This window comes from Anolis carolinensis, chromosome 1, assembly GCF_035594765.1.
Source record: "Anolis carolinensis isolate JA03-04 chromosome 1, rAnoCar3.1.pri, whole genome shotgun sequence".
Taxonomy (NCBI): domain Eukaryota; kingdom Metazoa; phylum Chordata; class Lepidosauria; order Squamata; family Dactyloidae; genus Anolis; species Anolis carolinensis.
The window spans coordinates 356,696,837-356,718,817 of NC_085841.1; the positions used below are offsets into that span (position 1 = coordinate 356,696,837).

Sequence of the window (21,981 nt, forward strand, 5' to 3'; positions counted from 1 at the left end):
ATCTGTGGATTCATGAGGGCTGAAAGCATTATGTAAAGATGCCTCATTCCAAGCAAAGTAAACAATGGCTTCTTCTTATACTACCAGTAGAGCCTGGTGAGTCCTCTATCATTGGAGTAGTGAATCCACTCCAGGTTTTAGTGCAAAAGTTAAATGACCTCTCTGAACTCTTTCCCCAAAGGGTTGTTGTGTGTTTTCCGGGCTGTATGGCCATGTTCCAGAAGTATTGTCTTCTGACGTTTCGCCCACATCTATGGCAGGCATCCTCAGAGGTTGTGAGGTATATGGAGAAACTAAGCAAGGAAGGTTTATATAAAGTATCTGTGGAAGGTCCAGGATGGGGGAAAGAACTCTTGTCTGTTGGAGGCCAGTGTGAATGTTGTAATTAATCACCTTGATTAGCATTAAATGGCCTTTCAAGCTTCACATCCTGGCCTGAGGGGATCCTTTGTTCATAGTCGTTAGCTGCCTGATTGATTCATGTCTGGAATTCTGTTTCCAGAGTGTTGCTCCTTATTTACTGTTCTGATTTTGGAGTTTTTTTTAATACTGGTAGCCAGATTTTTTTCATTTACATGGTTTCCTCCTTTCTGTTGAAATTGTCCACATGCTTGTGGATTTCAATGGCTTCTGACATGATAGCTATTGGAGTGGTCAAGCATTTTTGTGTTCTCAAATAATATACTGTGACCAGGTTAGTTCATTAAAACTCCAAAATCAGAACAGTAAATAAGGAGCAACACTCTGAACAGAAGAACAGAAGAATTCCAGACACAAATTGATCAGGGGCAGCTAACAACTCTGAACAAAGGATTCCCCCAGGCCAGGATGTGAAGCTTGGAAGGCCATTTAATGCTAATCAAGGTGATTAATTACAACATTCACACTGGCTTCCAAAAGACAAGAGTTCTTTCCCCCACCCTGGACCTTCCCCAGATATATAAACCTTCCTTCCTTAGTTTCTCCATATACCTCACAACTTCTGAGGATGCCTGCCATAGATGTGGGTGAACCTTCAGGAGAGAATGCTTCTGGAACATGGCCATACAGCCTGGAAAACACACAACAACCCTGTACTTCTGGCCATGAAAGCCTTCGACAACACATCTAACCCCAAAAACTGTCAGCATTTTGGATAACTTCTTTATATTTTAGGGTTCAATGTCACAGCTGAACCTTCTCCCCACCAATATGGAAGCCATCCGCCAGCATGTTTTCATTGAATACCTAAGAGTAAGCTCTTCAAAATGTACAGTGCATATGAAATTGAGGTTGTAAACACTAATATTATATAGAACTGAAAGCCTGGGATTGTCTGCAGAACTTAATCTCATGGTATTTGCTGTGAGCATCCAGGTGTTTCAAGGCTCTTGTGGACCGATAACATGCTATTTCATTAAGTAGCCTTTCATAACCTTGGTAGATTCCAGATGCACTGAATAACACCCTCCATCATCCCAAGTCATTATAGTCAGTTGGAAGACCCATTGAGGAAAGCTGCTCAAAATCAATGACTGTCAACCACTGGTCTCCTATATGATCTGGATTGCAAACTCCACGTTTGCTGATGATTAAGTATACTATCTGGAGCTTTTGGAGTTAAAACCCAAAATAACTGGAGGGCCAAAGGTTGAGAACCTCTGACATCCCAGAAACACACAGTGGCATTACCTTTATCTGGTTGAAAAAACCATAGATAGAAGGAAAATAGAAGAAGCAGCCAAAATTAACTGAAATAATGCTCTCCATAAAACACTTTCGGGAAGGTCAGGTATTTATGAACATTCCTCAGACATTTTAGGAATAATCAGTTTTGCAGACTACGAACCCTAATGAAATCAATGAATTTCACAGTCTGCATCTATCTACACTAGCCTTCCAATGAGTTCAATGAGACTCAATTCCAATGGATTTGGCATCAAGTCTTGCAATCACGTAACTCAATTCCACCCACTTTCTCTCAAAACAGGTGGACTTCCATGGGATTTCCACCCAACAAGTAAGTGTACATAAGATTCAAGCAGTATCTACTGTCTGCATGCCGATTCTGAAGACTCTGAGCTCCGACCAAATAGAAAAGAACTCAATGTACACAACAGATTGTAGCTCTAAATTAGAAAGTATGTGTTTGATATACATTTGCAGCACATAAGAGCATTGGGCAGAAAGACAGCTTTTAAAGTTTAAAATAAATAAGTGAAATGTTTGAGGCTTTCAGAATAGAAGTGGCTGTACAGTGACAAGTCACATTACACACGTCCGACACACAGTTTCTCCCCCTGCTTCCCCTCCTGACATACTCCATGCTTTATAAGTTTGATTTTCAGTGAGACAAAAATCCACAGCCTGGGAAAGCTACTTTTTGGTCAACATTTTCCAAGAATCGTCAATCCTATGTGCATACCAGTGGTTCTCAACCTGGGGTTCCCAGATGTTTTGGGCCTACAACTCCCAGAAATCCCAGCCAGTTTACCAGCTGTTAAGAGTTTTGGGAATTGAAGGCCAAAAACATCTGGGGACCTCAGATTGAGAACCACTGGCGTATACTGACCTCACTGGCTGTGGGATTCTGGAAGCATTCATCTTAAGACACAGCATTTCTAAATTTCAGAATATATAATGATAATAATGATACTAAGTAAGAAATACAGTTCAGGGTATTCACTAAAGCTGTAATCCCATACTCACTTACCTGAAAGAAAGCAGCACTGAAATAAAAGCAGATTATAGTACTTTTAAGAAGAAATACCTAAGATTACAATGCAAGTCCTGCAAACCAGGATGGTTCCTTTTTTTAATGTTCTGGAAGCTCATTACAGAATTCGTTTATGATAAACCCAAATATAGGGGACAGCTTTCCTGAAATATTTCCTCTTGCATTGCACAACCAAAGAAGAAAACTGAAATACAGTAGAGTTTCGCTTATCCAACATAAACAGGCCCGCAGAACATTGGGTAAGCAAAAAGGTTGAATAAGAAGGAGGGATTAAGGAAAAGCCTATTAAACCTATTAAGCCTATTAAATTGGATGAACAGATTTTAAGCATATGTTTATGTTTTATATTTTATACTGTATTTAATTGGTTGTAATATATTTTTATATGTTGGGCTCGGGCTGTGGCGCAGGCTGGAGAGCAGCTGCAATGAATCACTGCAATGAATCACTCTGACCAGGAGGTCATGAGTTCGAGGCCCGCTGGGAGCCTATGTTTGTCTTGTCTTTGTTCTATGTTAAAAGGCATTGAATGTTTGCCTATATGTGTAATGTGATCCGCCCTGAGTCCCCTTCGGGGTGAGAAGAGCTGAATATAAATGCTGTAAATAAATAAATAAATAAATTGTTTTTAATGATGTATCGGCATCGAATTGTTGCCAATTGTACACCGTCCTGAGTCCCTTCCGGTGAGAAGGGCAGGATAGAAATATTGGAAATAAAATAAAATAAAATAAATAAACGTCAAATTACATTATGATTTTACAAACTAAGCACCAAAACATCATGTTTTACAACAAATCGACAGAAAAAGCAGTTCAGTAACATTATGCAGTAATTACAAATTTAGCACTAAAACATTGCAATGTATTGAAAACACTGACTACAAAAACACTGGCTACTAAAAGGCAAACCTTGTTGGATAATACAAAACATTGGATAAGTGAAGGTTGGATAAGCAAGACTCTACTGCAGGGGTCCTCAAACTTTTTAAGTGGAGGGCCGATTCACAGTCCCTCAAACTGTTGGGGGGGGCGGACTATGAAACAGTCCAAAATTAGGATTGTTGTTGTTGAGTGCCTTCAAGTCATTTCAGACTTAGGTCAACCCTAAGTCTAAAGTTTAGGACAGGGGCCAGGTAAATGAGGCCTTAGTTTGGGGACCCCTGATCTAGATGATCTCAAGACCATAGGTAAGCAATGAGGCCTCCAAAAACCATCTAGATGGTCTCATAAGACCATCAGTAAGGAAAGGGACCTTCAAAGAAAATCTAGATGATCTCATCAGGCCATCAGAAGACTATAGATAAGGAAAGGGACCTCAAAGACCATCGAGATGGTTTCATAAGACCATAGGTAAGGAAAGGGCCCCCACAGGCCATCAAGATGATCTCATAAAACCATAGGTTAGTAAAGGGACCCTCAAAGACCATCTAGATGATCTCATAAGACCACAGGTAAGCAAAGAGACCTCCAAAGACCAGGTAGACTTAGGTCAACCCTAAGTCTAAAGTTTAGGACAGGGGCCAGGTCAATGACCTTGGAGGGCCACATCCGGCCCCCGGGCCTTAGTTTGGGGACCCCTGCTCTACTGTATCTTCCATGATGCATGATAAGGCCCAATATAAATTGACAATTAATTACGTAGAACCTAGACCCCTATGGAAGGATCTCAGCAGTTTGTTGATGTGTTGATGTGAATACAGAGATGTATGACAACTGCATCAACTGCTGCTGTTGCCCATTCAGGTCAAACAAATTTCCCATGTGAAAAGGTCATGCCTGTCCGCTATGATTTTAAATACAGAATCTATACAAGTCATAGGAAGATAAGTCTGCACACCAGGGTCTTGGATTTTGTTTCTAGCAGTAGTGTTCAAAGCATTCTGCGTTCTTGAATCCGGACAAATCCAAATGCATTTCTGAAGAAACAGAACTCTACCCCTTGTGGTTGTGATTTATTCTCAAAGCAAACCATCTCTCTTTTTCCTGTTCTCAAGACATTTCTGATTAATATACCTTCACATTCAGAGATCTCAGAACTGTACTCTTCGTGATTAGACAGCAAACGGTTAAATTTTGGCCTCCGCTCCAATCCTGCTTGGGTTCCTTTCTCAGAAACTCCTGAACGAAAGCTTTGCGAACGTGAAACAGAGATCTCGAACTGCTTGATCACTTCATCATCGCTGTCTGAGGATGTTGTTAGGTCTTCATCCTCCCCATAGCTGTTCACTGAGAGAAAAGAACACACACACACACACACACAACATGTATGAGCTTTGTCAGCTCATCAGGGAGAGCATTGTCAAAACCACGTTACCAGAACAACTCATAAGTCCACTGGGTCTTCCAATGACTCTTTGGCCTCCTGAATGTCTTATCTTCTTAATGATATCTTTGTGGAATCAACAAGATTGATTCACTTTTCTGTCATTTTCCGTTCCTTTTTAATCATAAATCCATTTTTCTCCTTTTGATCCATGAATACAGGATGCTTGTTTGGGTTTTTTTCTAAAGTTAGTAAACTGAATTTGGAGCACTTCCAGCATGATCAGTAAACATGAACACCGCTGACCCATTCTGGGTAACCAGCTTCAGATCTTGAAGGGAAAAGGTTAAAGAGTAGACCATATTCCCAAAGCAGAGTCATGATTCTTGAATTAATGGTGATATGTAATGCAAAACATCACACCGAAGATGGAGTCACTTCCGTCCTTCACTTCACCATTCCAGCAGGCCATGGTGAATAGAGGAATGGATGGATGGATGGATGGATGGATGGATGGATGGATGGATGGAAAGATGGAGAAATGAAGACATGGATGGATTGATGGATGGATGGATGGATGGATATGCAGACAATCATAGAGGCAGGCATGCAATTTCAACTGTTGCATGGTCCAGGCACTTACCAAATGATCAATCACCCTATTATTAATCATTTCTTTTATTTTTTTAAGGTGCATAATATATAAAGAAGAGTTCCTGCAGTCTCTCGATCAACATCATCTAACTTACATCATGCATATCCAGAATATGCTACAAACAAGAGAACTGTTTTCCCAAACAGACAAGGAACCAATGTCTTAGGACTGCTGTGGGACTATTTCCAGATCAGTCACAACTGAAGATTGATTTGTCATCATCTGTATTAACATTTACATTTACGGAGCCCCCAGTGGCACAGCTGTGCTTGCTGCCCGAAAGGTCGGTGGTTCGAATCCAGGGAATGGGGTGAGTTCCCACTGTTAGCCCCAGCTTTTACCAACATGCAAATTTGAGTAGATCAATAGGTACTGCTCCAGTAGGAAGGTAATGGTGCTCCATGCAGTCATGCCTGCCACATAACTTTGGAAGTGTCTACGGACAACGCTGGCTCTTTGGCTTAAAAACGGAGATGAGCACCAACTCCCATTGTCGGACACAACTAGACTTAATTTCAGGGGAAAACCTTTACTCTTATACTGAAAATATAGATGATAAAATTCTGGCAAGAAAATTCCACCAAAGCAAAATGAAAATTAGTGTAATGCAGTTTTTGAAAGTCCTGTGCACTTCAGATGTGACATTGTTGGAGAACGGAGCAACCATGCTTTCACCCCACGGCCAACTCAGTAGGGTTCCCAGGTCCTAACTGGTACTAGGTGTTGGGAATCACCCTGGACAACTCAAGTCTAAATATAGTCAGATAGATGATAGAGTTAAATTGATGGAATCCTTTCCCTGTTTCCAAAGCATGCCTAGATAGGCTTTACTGTGTTTCACTCTATCCTGTGTACGTCACATCCCTTACTTTGAAGTTAGTAGAAATGTGAATCTCTAGGGACACTAACTTCCCATTGGTCAGAATGTCTTTTATGGCCCCAATAAACTGGACCATGAGGTTGGAACCATTTTGGTTCACTCTTCTCCTTTTTTTCTTCTAGCTAACAAGCAGCATCTTGCTGTCTCTCCTGGCAAGATGTAACTATTTAGATGTTTGTTATTTTTCCTTTCTTATTTTTCCTTAGAAACCAGTCTAGAGTAGACTAGACAGCTCCCAAGCCTTTCTATCTACAATGGAGTTCTTTTTACCTGAATAAATATCTTTTGAACTTTTACTGAGACTCCGCAATCGATTGGCATCCTAAGCTGAAAGGCTTCTCTTTGCTCACCCCATGTAAGTAACTGTTGCATTTGAAAGCTTTTGCTTTTGCTACTCTGCTGCATTTTGGTGGAATCTCCCCCAGAGAGGGTTAAATTGAGTCTAACCGCTCAGAGATTACCACAACACTAGGGAGAAGGTAGACCCTGTGTAGACCTATAATAAGTATAAGAACAGTTCAAAAACCCCACTCCAAAAAAACAGCAAGCTGTTAAGTATCAGATCTGTCTCCCTTCCCTTTCCATATATCTGCAGATTGCTGAGAAACTCCTGCCAGATCTGTGTTCTTTTAGTCTCTGGGTAAGCAATACAAAATAGTAACACACTTGACAGCTGGCATGTTTACATGCTCAAACACTCTCTCACTCTCGCGTTCTTCCTCCCACACGTACACCAAATGTCCTTCACACCCACTGCTCCCCCAGTCCCATGAGTTCCCAAAGGAAAGCTTCCTTCTGTTCTGTTCCTCCTTCCCATACAGATGGCTAGGAAGACGGAGATGTGGCACAGCACCATATTGGCCTGATCACTACAGTTGGAGGACTTGTGGGAATATTTAGGCAAATGCAGTAGCAGTGTGGCTCTCTTATTATCTAACTCCCCTAGATGCATATTTCTCAAAAACAAAACCCAGTATCTAGTTTCATCTACAGTGGATCCATTAAACAGAATTTATATAACTGGTCATATGCTGCTCAGTGGTTCTTCTCGAGCTAAGATTAGCAATCAGCTTTAGATCTAAGACCCAAGGCTCTCACTTTAATTTATATATACTTCTCCCTACCATAAATACCTACTCTGGTACCTCTCAATTACATGGATGTGATTTGATCCCTAGAAGGTTATGCCAACAGAGCAAAAGCAGGTCATATCCAATGGTAAATATGGCTTTTGGTGGGAGGATTTGTGTCTATCATCCAAGAACAAGTCTAGTCAAGAATGGCGAGACTCAACACCAAAAAGGATCTATACTACAAATGTATACCAGTTTCATTCTGCTTTTAATTGCCATGTCTCCATCCTGTGGAATGCTAGGATTTATATTTTGGGGATACAGTAGAGTCTCATCCAACATAAACGGGCTGGCAGAACATTGGATAAGCGAATATGTATGGCCATGTTCCAGAAGCATTCTCTCCTGACATTTCACCCACATCTATGGCAGGCATCCTCAGAAGTTGGGAGGTCTGTTGGAAACTAAGCAAGTTGTGTTTATATATCTGCGGGATGTCCTGTGTTCTACATATATATGAATATGCATTTATAGTGTTCTAAATTTGATGTTCATTCCATGTAGTCATGAAGACATTTGCAAGGGGATCGGGATGGTCTAAAATCCATTTGCCACTATGTAAAAGTTATTTATGGAGCTAGAATGAAAGCCAATCAGGAAGTCCAATCATAGTACAGTAGAGTCTCGCTTATCCAACATCAACGGGCTGGCAGAACGTTGGATAAGCGAATATGTTGGATAATAAGTTATTTATGGAGCTAGAATGAAAGCCAATCAGGAAGTCCAATCATAGTACAGTAGAGTCTCGCTTATCCAACATCAACGGGCCGGCAGAACGTTGGATAAGCGAATATGTTGGATAATAAGGCGGGATCAAGGAAAAGTCTATTAAAGATCAAATTAGGTTATGATTTTACAAATTAAGCACCAAAACATCATGTTATACAACAAATTTGACAGGAGTTCAATGCGCAGTAATGCTATGTAGTAATTACTGTATTTACAAATTTAGCACCAAAATATCACAATGTATTGAAAAGATTGACTACAAAAATGCGTTGGATAATCCAAAACATTGGATAAGCGGATGTTGGATAAGTGAGACTCTACTGTTCTTAGAATTCTCTACTAGAGAGCTCTATTGTTATAGTTCAGAAGAGTGGATTGAGTTGAAGATGTAGCCATGACAGATATGACGGTACCAAATTGTGAGGTGTAGATTAACATTCCCAGTGACAGTGGTATAGGGCATTGTTTCCACAATTTAACAAAAGCATTTCCCATCAGTTTGCAATTTTCTAACACTACAGAAATTGAGGCAATAATAAAGGAAAACATTCAGAACTTTCACACTCTCTTAACAGTTCACAGATGAAAAATGGGACACATGTAACATCAGTGTAGTCAAAGCAGCAAAAGTTATTGATGAGGATGAACTTACAAGCTAGAAATAGATGGAAAGGCAGGCAGGCAAGCAAGCAGGCTGGCTGGCTGGCTATCCACGAGTGTATTTCTAGATCTTGCAAATATTTTTCACACTTCTCTTTAACTCCATTTGGAAAAGTTATGCTGATGCAGCAGCCACGTGACTAAGCTTTTGCTTTCACTGAGCAATGCCTCTGTTCCATCCATATCTTTGAACTACCTGGCATCAGTCCCACCACACTCCAATATGTTCATCTAAAGGCTTGGCTTTGTTCTGCACAAATTACTCAAACGTGGCAGAGAAGTGGCCTACCAAATCTGTTGACTGGTGAAAACTGCTCTTCTATAGATCCTGTGCTAACATCCGAGTCAGGGTCATATTATCCCAGAACACTGTTTTGAACACTGGGTCAGTTAAGGTTATCTTCCAAATCAGAGTTATGTTTATACCTCCGCATTAGTCATGCTGCTTACTAGGCTAGCACCAGGCATTTGTATTTGGTACACATGTACTGGAACATGTTCACTATTAAACAGAGAGCTGAATGGGGATACATAAGCAGATACGGTTTATCTAGAACCCAAAACATGTTTTGCAAGACACTTAACAAACTCTACCCATCTACTAAGTCATAAAACAAATTTTCCTTAAGCAGCTCAAATGTGAAATACTGACTTCTAATGAGGCTGCTGTATATTGAGCCAGACCATCTAGTCCATTATTGCCCGCCCTTGGTTTTATTGTTCTACTGTTCTTTTGATTTTGTTCACTGTAGTGTATATTTTTTATTGTATTGTTTAATACGTTATGATTTGTTGTTTTGTATTGTATATTTGTATATTTTGTTATATTGTATTGTTCTGGGCATGGCCCCATGTAAGCCACCCCGAGTCCCCGTTGGGGAGATGGTGGCGGGGTATAAATAAAGTTTATTATTATTATTATTGTTGTTGTTGTTGTTGTTGTTCTGTCAAGCAGCTAACAACTCTTCAAATTAATGACCCCCTTGTCTTGATAACAAATACAGTAGAGTCTCACTTATCCAAGCTAAATGGGCTGGCAGAAGCTTGGATAAGCGAATATCTTGGATAATAAGGAGGGATTAAGAAAAAGCCTATTAAACATCAAATTAGGTTATGATTTTACAAATTAAGCACCAAAACATCATGTTATACAACAAATTTGACAGGAGTTCAATGCGCAGTAATGCTATGTAGTAATTACTGTATTTACAAATTTAGCACCAAAATATCACAATGTATTGAAAAGATTGACTACAAAAATGCGTTGGATAATCCAAAACATTGGATAAGCGGATGTTGGATAAGTGAGACTCTACTGTTCTTAGAATTCTCTACTAGAGAGCTCTATTGTTATAGTTCAGAAGAGTGGATTGAGTTGAAGATGTAGCCATGACAGATATGACGGTACCAAATTGTGAGGTGTAGATTAACATTCCCAGTGACAGTGGTATAGGGCATTGTTTCCACAATTTAACAAAAGCATTTCCCATCAGTTTGCAATTTTCTAACACTACAGAAATTGAGGCAATAATAAAGGAAAACATTCAGAACTTTCACACTCTCTTAACAGTTCACAAATTAGACACATGTAACATCAGTGTAGTCAAAGCAGCAAAAGTTATTGATGAGGATGAACTTACAAGCTAGAAATAGATGGAAAGGCAGGCAGGCAAGCAAGCAGGCTGGCTGGCTGGCTATCCACGAGTGTATTTCTAGATCTTGCAAATATTTTTCACACTTCTCTTTAACTCCATTTGGAAAAGTTATGCTGATGCAGCAGCCACGTGACTAAGCTTTTGCTTTCACTGAGCAATGCCTCTGTTCCATCCATATCTTTGAACTACCTGGCATCAGTCCCACCACACTCCAATATGTTCATCTAAAGGCTTGGCTTTGTTCTGCACAAATTACTCAAACGTGGCAGAGAAGTGGCCTACCAAATCTGTTGACTGGTGAAAACTGCTCTTCTATAGATCCTGTGCTAACATCCGAGTCAGGGCCATATTATCCCAGAACACTGTTTTGAACACTGGGTCAGTTAAGGTTATCTTCCAAATCAGAGTTATGTTTATACCTCCGCATTAGTCATGCTGCTTACTAGGCTAGCACCAGGCATTTGTATTTGGTACACATGTACTGGAACATGTTCACTATTAAACAGAGAGCTGAATGGGGATACATAAGCAGATACGGTTTATCTAGAACCCAAAACATGTTTTGCAAGACACTTAACAAACTCTACCCATCTACTAAGTCATAAAACAAATTTTCCTTAAGCAGCTCAAATGTGAAATACTGACTTCTAATGAGGCTGCTGTATATTGAGCCAGACCATCTAGTCCATTATTGCCCGCCCTTGGTTTTATTGTTCTACTGTTCTTTTGATTTTGTTCACTGTAGTGTATATTTTTTATTGTATTGTTTAATGCGTTATGATTTGTTGTTTTGTATTGTATATTTGTATATTTTGTTATATTGTATTGTTCTGGGCATGGCCCCATGTAAGCCACCCCGAGTCCCCGTTGGGGAGATGGTGGCGGGGTATAAATAAAGTTTATTATTATTATTGTTGTTGTTGTTGTTGTTGTTGTTGTTGTTCTGTCAAGCAGCTAACAACTCTTCAAATTAATGACCCCCTTGTCTTGATAACAAATACAGTAGAGTCTCACTTTTCCAAGCTAAATGGGCCGGCAGAAGCTTGGATAAGCGAATATCTTGGATAATAAGGAGGGATTAAGAAAAAGCCTATTAAACATCAAATTAGGTTATGATTTTACAAATTAAGCACCAAAACATCATATTTTACAACAAATTTGACAGAAAAAGCAGTTCAATGCGCAGTAATGTTATGTTGTAATTACTGTATGTACTAATTTAGCACCAAAATATCACGATATATTGAAAACATTGACTACAAAAATGGCTTGGATGATCCATAAACTTGGATAAGCGAGGCTTGGATAAGTTAGACTCTACTGTACTTTTAAATTATGAAACCAATCTACTACTGAGCGGCACACCCTTCCTTCCAAGATATAAAACCAAAATAGCGGGGCTTAAGTAGCATCATTTTAAAATAAGCCACAATGACTTTCAATCTGGGGAAAAAAGCATAATACAGTACTACCCCTAGATCCACAGAGGATATGTCTTGGATTTTGCCTTGATGTGCGAAACCACAGAAAACATTACTGAACACTATTGAAATGAAGAACTTCCAGTCCAAGAATACTATAGAGTTAACACTGGAGGATCTAGAAGATGCCTAGTGAGGATGTATTTTGTCAGATGTTAGTACATCCCGAATAGACTGCTGCAGCGCGCTCTACATGGGGTTGCCTTTGAAAACCGTTCAGAAGCTTCAATTGTTTCGACAGGCAACAACCAGATTGCTCACCAAAGCAGTGTCCAGGGAGCACACAATCCCCCTGTTGCATCAGCTCGACTGGCTGCCAGTCTGTTACCAAGCACAATTCAAAGGGCTGGCCTTAGTCTATAAATCCCTAAATTGTTCTGTTCCAGCTTACCTATCTGAATGCATCTCCCTTTATGAGCCAGTTAGAGCATTAGGGCCGGGCTGTGGTGCAGCTGGCTAGTAACCAGCTGCAATAAATCACTACTGACCAAGAGATCATGAGTTCGAAGCCCGGATCGGGTTAAGTCCCCAACTATTAAATAGCCCAGCTTGCTGTTTACCTAAGCAGCCAAAAGACAGTTGCATCTGTCAAGTAGGAAATTTAGGTACGGTTTATGTGGGGAGGCTAATTTAACTAATTTACAACACCATAAAACTGCCATCAACATGCCGGAAAGGAATGAGGAAGTACAGCAACTAGTGGACGGTGAAGCAACATCTCCCCCTGTGGCCGGAATCATAAAGCTGGAAATGTTAAATGCCTCTGTCTGTGCCTATACTGTATGTTGTTTGTCTGATGGCATTGAATGTTTGCCATATATATGTTCATTGTAATTCACCCTGAGTGCCCTTCGGGGTGAGAAAGGCGGAATATAAATACTGTAAATAAATTAAGATCAGCCAGTGTGATGTCTCATGGGCCTTGTAGTCCCGTTCCTAGTACTATTGTGGCAGATGAGGAGGAAAACATGGGATTTCCACCGGTTCAGCCAGAATCGGAGCCCCTGCACCTGGAGGATGTTTGCCCTCAAGAAGTCAGCCAAACAAGCCTTGGGCAGAATTCTCCCCCGTTTTCTCGAAGGGACAATTATAATAGAGATAGAGAAACTAGGGAGGCGAATCGCCGGAGCGCCAGAATCGCAGCCAAACAATTAGCTGATTAGGTCTGCTTCCCTTGGGAAATTCTTAGGAGTCATGCATCTGGACACAGTTTGGGTTTCACTTCTTGTTCTCCAGGGAAAGTGTTCCTTGGCGGGAAAACAAGATCCTATATAGGTGTTTTGCCGCAAGGGGAACCTTGCGGAGTCAACTCGTCAGCTTGAGGAGTGAGATCGTGTGTGGACTACGCAACTCCAGTTCCTTGTTTCCAAGACCAAGTTCCAAGCCTGCCTTGTTCCCCGGACCTCGCCACGGACCTTGTTCTTGCTTCTTGTTGCCTCGTATCAAGTCTTGTTTGCCAAGAATCTAGTTGGTTTCCAGCCTTGTTGTCAAGCTCCAATGGACTAAAAGACCTTGTCATTTCCCCACACTTTGCTCGGCAAAGTGTGTGTTTCGGTTATTGGATTATAACTTTGGACCTTAATATCACATATTGGACATTATTTTCCTGGACTATATTTGACCTTTCCTGAAAGGTCTATTTCTGAACTTTATTCTTCACTTGTTTTTATTGACTTTATATATTCCTTTAATAAAGATATTAGATAGAGACTGGCCTCTGTGTAAGGTTATTGGTGCTCTGCAGCCTGGGTCCTGACAGCCAGGGAGGTCCTACTCTCAGTCCCACTGCCGTTGCAGGTGTGATTGGCAGGGACAAGAAACAGGGCCTTCTCGGTGCTGTGGAAGTCCCTCCCCAGTGAGATTAAATCAGCCCTCTTTCTCTTGGTGTTTAGAAAACAACTAAAAACTTGGTTATCCAAACAAACATTCAGTGAATGACAACAATAATGGAGCAGACAGAAACCTCAGGATCAGTGCAATGTTAAAACTTGGTTGTGGGGCCAGGCTTTCGAATAACAATTAGCAGCATTAATTACTATTATGTACGCTGGAACTCAATTGATAGACCCAGTCTTTTAAACTTGAACACGCCTATCTGTATTTTATAATGCGTTTTATGAATGTCTTATGTAAGTTAATTTTTTAACTGATTTATAGTGTATTGTACAGTTTTTATATGTGTGTTTTATTGTAAGCCGCCCTGAGTCCCCTGTTGGGTGAGAAGGGCGGGATATAAATATTGTAATAAATTGTAATAAATAAATATGTTTATGTTTGATGGTTTATATTTTAATGGTTTACTTTATAGTCATGTGTAATTGTAATATATAATTGCTTTTGGATGTGTGAGGCATTAAATTTTGCCATTTATTTGATGTGAACCGCTTTGAGTCCTCCCCAGGGGTGAGAAAGTAGTATATAAATGCAATAAATAAATAAATCCACAGATATTGGTCATACAGATACAGGGATTGTCCGGATTAAAGAAATACAAAAAAGAGAAACAAGAGGAGCATCTCAAATAATCACATCCAAGGACAAATAAGTCAGAAAAAATGAGAGGAAGGAGTAAGTGATACCCTAACATCCCCTCCCTCATTACAGAGGCTTTTAAGCAGAGGCTGGATGGCCATCTGTCGAGGGTGCTTTGAATGCGATTTCCTGCTTCTTGGCAGGGGGTTGGACTGGATGGCCCATGAGGTCTCTTCCAACTTTACTATTCTATGATTCTATGATTAACCACACACTGTACCCCCATTTATTTTTCATGAATAAATGTATTTATTTTATATAGCGGTTGAACATCCCTTATCTGGAATTCCAAAATCCAAGATACTCTGAAATCCAAAGTGGTCCACTTGAGTGGCTGAGATAATGACACCTGTGCTTTCTGACGGTTCAATGAACACAAACATACTTGGTGCATACAATGGCAATTTTTGTATAAAATTGCCTTAGGGCTATGTATAAGGTATATATTAAACATAAATGAATTTCGTGTTCAGATGTAGAAAAAGCTACATATGGTTGAATCTCCATATTTGCATATATGTACATAGTGGGACACTTTTGACCCAAACATTTTAAATACCCAACCAATGACAGGGCTACTCTTTATTTCAGACATGGGCAAACTTTGGCCCTCCAGGTGTTTTGGACTCCAACTCCCACAATTCCGAACAGCCTACCGGCTGTTCGGAATTATGGGAGTTGGAGTCCAAAACACCTGGAGGGCCAAAGTTTGCCCATGCCTGCTCTATTCCTTTGGAAAAAGGATGTACTGCTGCTTTGAAAAGGTCTGCTTCCTGAGACATCACTTGGTAATTTCACCAGATGTTGTCCTTGAAATGTCAGGTCCTGGAATACTCCAAACCCGGCAAACATATCATAACTTTCTTCTACCGTGGAGCATTTAAAGCAGCATCGAAAGCACTGTCAGACACTGACCACCTCACACCTTCATCCAACCCATTAGCCGGGTGAAAATAGTGTTTATCTCAGATGTGAAAATCCAAACACATTTCAGCACAATCTGAATACAGCCATTATCTTGCATGGTTCTAATCTTACAATCACAAGAAAACCTTCAATTTTGCCATTTTAACTCCACCAGCCCTTCCCTCGTGTGTATCCAGCTAATTTATATTTCAGCAACATGAATACAATGTCAGGCCAAGAGGACGGGAGGGCTTTTTATTGAAATACACTGGAGTTAAAGTAGAGATAACTGATGGTGGGGAGGGTGAAACTTTGATGCTAATCTAATCCATTCAAGGTGAAGTGCCTTTTCATTCTCCCCTTTTTTTTATTCAAGCAGTTATCTCCTCTGTTTCAAATGCCAAACGTTGCCAGCTGTAAACAGAACACTTCCCTTTGTTCACAGCAAGCAAACAAACATTTGCTTTCTTGAATCCTTTATACTGGAAAGGAGACTCTCTCTAGGCAGAATTATATGAAATAATGATTCAGAAAGAGGAGGACCCTGCCTTTTTCAAACTTCTTACTTACTTACTCACTTAGACGATCCCTTGTAGTTCGAGGATGATTGTCTTCCATTTTGGGGGTGTGTCTGTAGATGGCTGAAGAGACCTATTCTTGATCTGCATGTTCTTCCGCAGTGAGGACATTGGTTTCCAGGTGGAAGGCGGTCCTGGTCAGGTTGGCTTGAAGGGCCTTCCTCTTGGCACGCTTCTCCCTTAAGCCCTCCATTCATGCCTCTTCGAACTCCGCAGCACTGCTGGTCACAGCTGACCTCCAATTAGAGCGCTCAAGGGCCAGGGCTTCCCAGTTCTCAGTGTCTATGCCACAGTTTTTAAGGTTGGCTTTAAGCCCATCTTTAAATCTCTTTTCCTGCCCACCAACATTACGTTTCCCGTTCTTGAGTTGGGAGTAGAGCAATTTCTTTGGGAGACGGTGATCGGGCATTCGGACAATGTGGCTGTGACACCTCAGGGCAGCGTGAGCACTGGAAACTAGACACGGAGGCCAATAAACAATCTAATATTTTTATTAAGGAAATAAAGGAGACAACTAAAAATAAGCAGAGTATATAGTCCAGCAATAGACCTTTCAGAAAAGGTCAAATATAGTCCAGTAATGTGAAAGCAGATGTCCAGCATTAGAGTTCAAAGTTTTAAATTCAATAACCGAAACACACTCAAACCTTTAGGCTGTTTGAGTGGGGATTAAGGCAAGATCTGTCAAAGAGTTCCAGGGCTCAAATCCGAGGCTAGGATGCAAGGCAAGGCAAAGTTAGTCGTGGTAAAGCTGTCCAGGCTCGACAGGGAGACGAGATGCAACGCCGGTCTACTCGAGAGTAGCACGCTGCAGAACTAGAGTCGATGTGAATTCCTCAACTGACACATTGAACACCGCAAAGGACAGTCAGCGCCCAGAACTTTTATGGGACTTCGCTCTCCTTTCCAGCCAGGTGTCTGAACACTTTCCCAAGGGAAAGTGGACTAAGTCAACAACTTGCCAGATGCAATCCTCCCGGGAAACTCTCAAGGGAACCGGCTTAATTAACGCTTGCTCTCTCCGCTAATCTAGCGCTTCTCCTCAAATTCTGTTTCTCCGAGCGAGATGTTTCCCAAAACAATCTGCGGTCAAACATAGCGTTCTCTGGAGAACCGGGCTGTGAGTCAAGGCCCTTTTTAATTAACTGTGGGCTAGAACAGTCAACAGGGGACATCTGGAAGGGAGCAGAATCATGCAGAAATGGCACAAACCCCATCTCTTCTTCGGTCTGATCCATAATGGCAACGGGGTCATGACTCAGGGGTCTCTGAGACACTACAGTGGCCTGTCCAGCGGAGTTGATGGCGTAGGAGCATCGCTTCAATGCTGGTGGTCTTTGCTTCTTCCTGCACACTGACATTTGTCCGCCTGTCTTCCCAAGAGATTTGCAGGATTTTTCTGAGGCAACACTGATGGAAACGCTCCAGAAGTTTGGTGTGATGTCTGTAGACAGTCCACGTTTCGCAGGCGTAGAGCAGGGTTGGGAGGACAATGGCTTTATAAACAAGCACCTTGGTATCTCTACGGATGTCCTGGTCATCAAACACTCTCTGCTTCATTCTGAAAAATGCTGCACTCGCAGAGCTCAGGCAATGTTGTATTTCAGTGTCGATGTTGACTTTTGTGGAGAGGTGGCTGCCAAGGTAGCGGAAATGGTCAACATTTTCTAATGTTACACCATTAAGCTGGATTCCTGGCATTGCAGAGGGATTAGCTGGTGCCTGTTGGAAGAGCACTTTGGTTTTCTCGATGTTCAGTGGGAGGCCGAGCTTCTCGTATGTTTCTGCGAAGGTGTTTAGAGTGGCTTGTAGGTCTTCTTCTGAGTGCGCACAGACTATGTGTCATCGGCATATTGGAGTTCTATAACAGATGTTGTGGTGACCTTGGTTTTGGCTCTTAGTCTGCTGAGGTTAAATAGCTTGCCATCTGTCCGATAGATGATTTCCACTCCGGTGGGAAGCTTCCCATCAACAAGGTGAAGTATCATAGCGATGAAGATGGAAAATAAGGTTGGGGCAATAACACATCCCTGCTTGACACCTGATTCCACCTTAAATGGGTCACTTTGGGAGCCGTTGTCAGGACCCAGGCTGCAGAGCACCAATAACCTTACACAGAGGCCAGAATCTATCTAATATCTTTATTAAAGAAATATATAAAATCAATAAAAACAAGTGAAGAATATAGTTCAGAAGCAGACCTTTCAGATAAGGTCAAATATAGTCCAGAAATGTATTGTCCAGTATAAGATATTAGAGTTCAAAGTTTTAATCCACTTGACCGAAACACACACCTTGCCAAGCAATAGTGTGGGGAAATAACAGAGTCTTTAAAGTCCAATGAAGCTTGACAACAAGGCTGGAAACAAACTTGATTCTTGACTTGATCCGAAACTTAAAACGAGGCAAACATGAAGCATGAAACAAAGTCCGTGGCAAAACGTGAGACAAGGCAAGGCTTGAAACTTGATCCGGGAAGCAAGGAACTGGGATTACGAAGTCCACACACGATCTCTCTCCTCAAGCTGATCAATTGACTCCGCAAAGTTTCCCTTGCGACAAACACCTATATTGGGTCTCCTTTTCCCGCCAACAGAACTCTTTCCCTAGAGAACGAGAAGCGAAACCCAACTCTGTCCAGATGCATGACTCCTTAGAATTTCCCAAGGGAAGCAGACCTAATCAGCCATTTGTTTGGCAGCGATTCTCAGGCTTCTCCGATTAGCCTCCCTGACTCCCCTATCTTTGGTATAATTGTCCCTCCGGGAAAACGGGGGGGAGTTCTGCCCAAGGCCTGTTTGGCTGAATTCTTGAGGGCAAACGTCAACATCCTGCAGGTGAAGAGACTCCGGCTCTTGCTGAACCGGCGAAAATCCCATGTTTTCCTCTTCGTCTGCCACAATAGTACTAGGAACAGGACTACAAGGCCCATGAGTCATCACAGCCGTTGCTGTCCAGGACTGTTGCCATCATGTCATCATGGAGGAGCCGCAGGATGTTCACAAATTTGTCAGGGCACCCGATTTTTTGGAGGATGATCCAGAGAGCGCTGCGATTCACTGTGTCGAATGCCTTTGCAAGGTCAATGAATGCCATGTACTTCATTAGACTGGTGAAACAGGAGGTAGCCACTAAGACGGAACTAGCAAAGCCTGGAAAAGTTACTTGTAGTAGCAACCATTGGAAAATACTGCTCCAATCATAGAACCAACAAATCTCTTCTCACTTCCTTTCCTGTTTATTACAAGGGTTGAATGAAAAGTAATGCCTCCACCTTCGTAACTCCTCAACAGATGGCAGTACTGGTATGCGGCGGGTACTGACTTGTTCAGTAGATTCTCATCTACAGTTCCATTTGGCGGGAAACCTTAGCATTGAACGGTTGTGTTGTTAAAGTGCAACCCTCGTATTAGAGCAATGGGATCTTCAGGCAGTCAAAGTCTATCCTGAAAGCTAACATAGTATTTACTTACTTAGGCGACCCCTCGTAGACCAAGGATGATGGTCCTCCAAGCGTAGTGTCTTGGTGGTGGGTCCATACGTGGCTGTGTAGCCTTATTCTTGATCCACATGTTCTCCCGCAGTGAAGACATCGGTTTCCAGGTGGAAAGCAGTCCCAGTCAGGGTTGGCTTGACGCACCTTCCTCTTGGCATTTTCTCCCTTCTGTCCTCCATTCGTGCCTCTTCGAATTCTGTAGCACTGATGGTCACAGCTGACCTCCAGATAGACCGCTCAAGGTCCAGGGCTTCCCAGTTCTCAGTGTCTATGCCACAGTTTTTAAGGTTGGCTTTGAACCCATCTTTAAATCTGTTTTCCTGTCCACCAAAATTCCGTTGGTGGCTAGCATAGTGTAGTAGTTTGAGTTGGGCTTCTACAAATGTTACCCTGTATTCATGTAAGGAGCCCCCGGTGGTGCAATGGGTTAAACCCTTGTGCCAGCAGGACTGCTGACTTGAAGGTTGGGTTGCTGACCTGAAAGCTGCTGGTTCGAATCCAACCTGGGGAGAGTGCAAATGTGCTCCTTCTGTCAGCTCCAGCTCCATGTGAGGACATGAGAGAAACCTCCCACAAGAATGGTAAAACATCAAACATCCAGGCGTCCACTGGGCAATGTCCTTGCAGACGGCCAATTCTCTCACACCAGAAATGACTTGCAGTTTCTCACGTCACTCCTGACATGAAAAAAACCCTGTATTCATACCTCTATTCCATTCACACAATCTCTCAAAATGAATTCCATCTGAGTATTCAGAATAACTTCTGACGGTAAGACTTTTTTGATGCTGCCTCTGAGTATGGTGAAGTCTCCACTTCTTTGGAAGTTGGATATAGCCATTTGTCAGGAGAGCTTTGATTGTGTGTTCCTGCATGGTAGAATAGGGTTGGACTGGATGGTCCTTGGGGTTTCCTCCAACTTGATGATATTATGATGCTAAGCTTTTTCCTTTGGCTCAAGTACAGATTGCAACGTATGATCAACAATAATCGAAGTATTTAGACAACTAGATCATGTGTCCTCAAAAACTCCCAAGCGGAAAACTATTCTCTCTTTTCTTCCTTTCTTTTCCTTCCTCTAACCAAGGCATGGGCCAATTTGGGCCCTTCAGATGTTTTGGACTTTAACTCCCACAATTCCTAACAGCTAGTAGGCTATTAGGAATTGTGGAAGTTGAAGTCCAAAACACCTGGAGGCCCAAGTTTGCCCATGCCTGCTCTAACCTGTACTTTTGGTGGCTTACCAGATAGAACGGCCAGCAAAAGAGTTAGGAATTCTGAGTTTGATTATTTGTACTTATTAATACTATATGTATCTCATCTACATCACAAAATCAGTATCAACAACCTCTGACACATATTCTCCCATATGAATGGAATGAAACAACTCTTTCTGATTGGGATTCTAACAGGAAAGTGATGTTCACAAGTGATGCTTTCCCCCCCATCTTTCCTACATCTACAACTTGTTTGTGGCAGATTTCCTTCTCTTTTCTGTGCTTCACATGAACATCATTCTCAAATGGCACTTTATAGAATGATGGGCATAGCTACCATTATTATTTTCTATGAGTCCCATTTTGAAGCACCAAAGGAGTTTCCTAAAAGTACATTTGCCTTACTCTGAAATAGGTGAAGAACCACTAGCACACAAAGAAGTATTAACTGGTATAAATTTAATCCAGCTGGAAATGTCAAAGAATAAATCTGGAACTTGCTACATACAAAGCAAATGCTCTACCAACAAGCCCTTTGCTAATGAAAGTAGAAGGTTAACACATCATCTTTACAATAAAGAAAAATGATAGTGTGTGTACTAACTCTCCCACAGGTTCAGCAATAACAGCAGTGTCGTGTTAACTTTGGAGCAGAGAAATGTTCTCTCCTTGGGAATTAAGAAACCCACTTCTCAGAAAAAATAGATTTTTGATCATGTCAGAAGCAACTTGCGAACATACTGCAAGTTGCTTCTGTTGTGAGAGAATTGGCCATCTACAGAGATGTTGCCCTGGGGAGGCACAGATTTGTTACCATCCTCCTGGGAGGCTTCTGTCATGTCCCTGAAAGCTAGAACTGACAGACAGGAGCTCACCCTATCTCACAGTATCGAATCAGCAACCTTCAGGTCAGCAACCCAATCTTCAGGTCAACAGTCCAGCTGGCACAAGGGTTTAATCCATTGTGCCACCACTGCTCCAGAAATCTATACCAATAAAAATGTAATGACCATTTGTGGGACCTCATACCTCCCAAACTACTTCACAAATTGCTATGAAATTTGGACACAATGTAGCA

General features: G+C 41.6%; 1 protein-coding gene across 3 annotated transcripts in view; it reads right to left on the reverse strand.

The window, feature by feature from the left end:
* The window catches only part of syt16 (synaptotagmin 16), a 141,669-nt gene that overhangs the window by 28,998 nt on the left and 90,690 nt on the right, over nt 1–21,981 (reverse strand). Inside the window, exon 3 of one of the 3 annotated variants that reach the window (XM_008121418.2) lies at nt 4,732–4,944. The exons of the other annotated variants lie outside the window; for them this stretch is intronic. Within the exon in view, the coding sequence (XP_008119625.2) occupies nt 4,732–4,944 (213 nt within the window). The remainder of the gene's footprint in view (nt 1–4,731; nt 4,945–21,981) is intronic. 3 annotated transcript variants of the gene reach the window in all.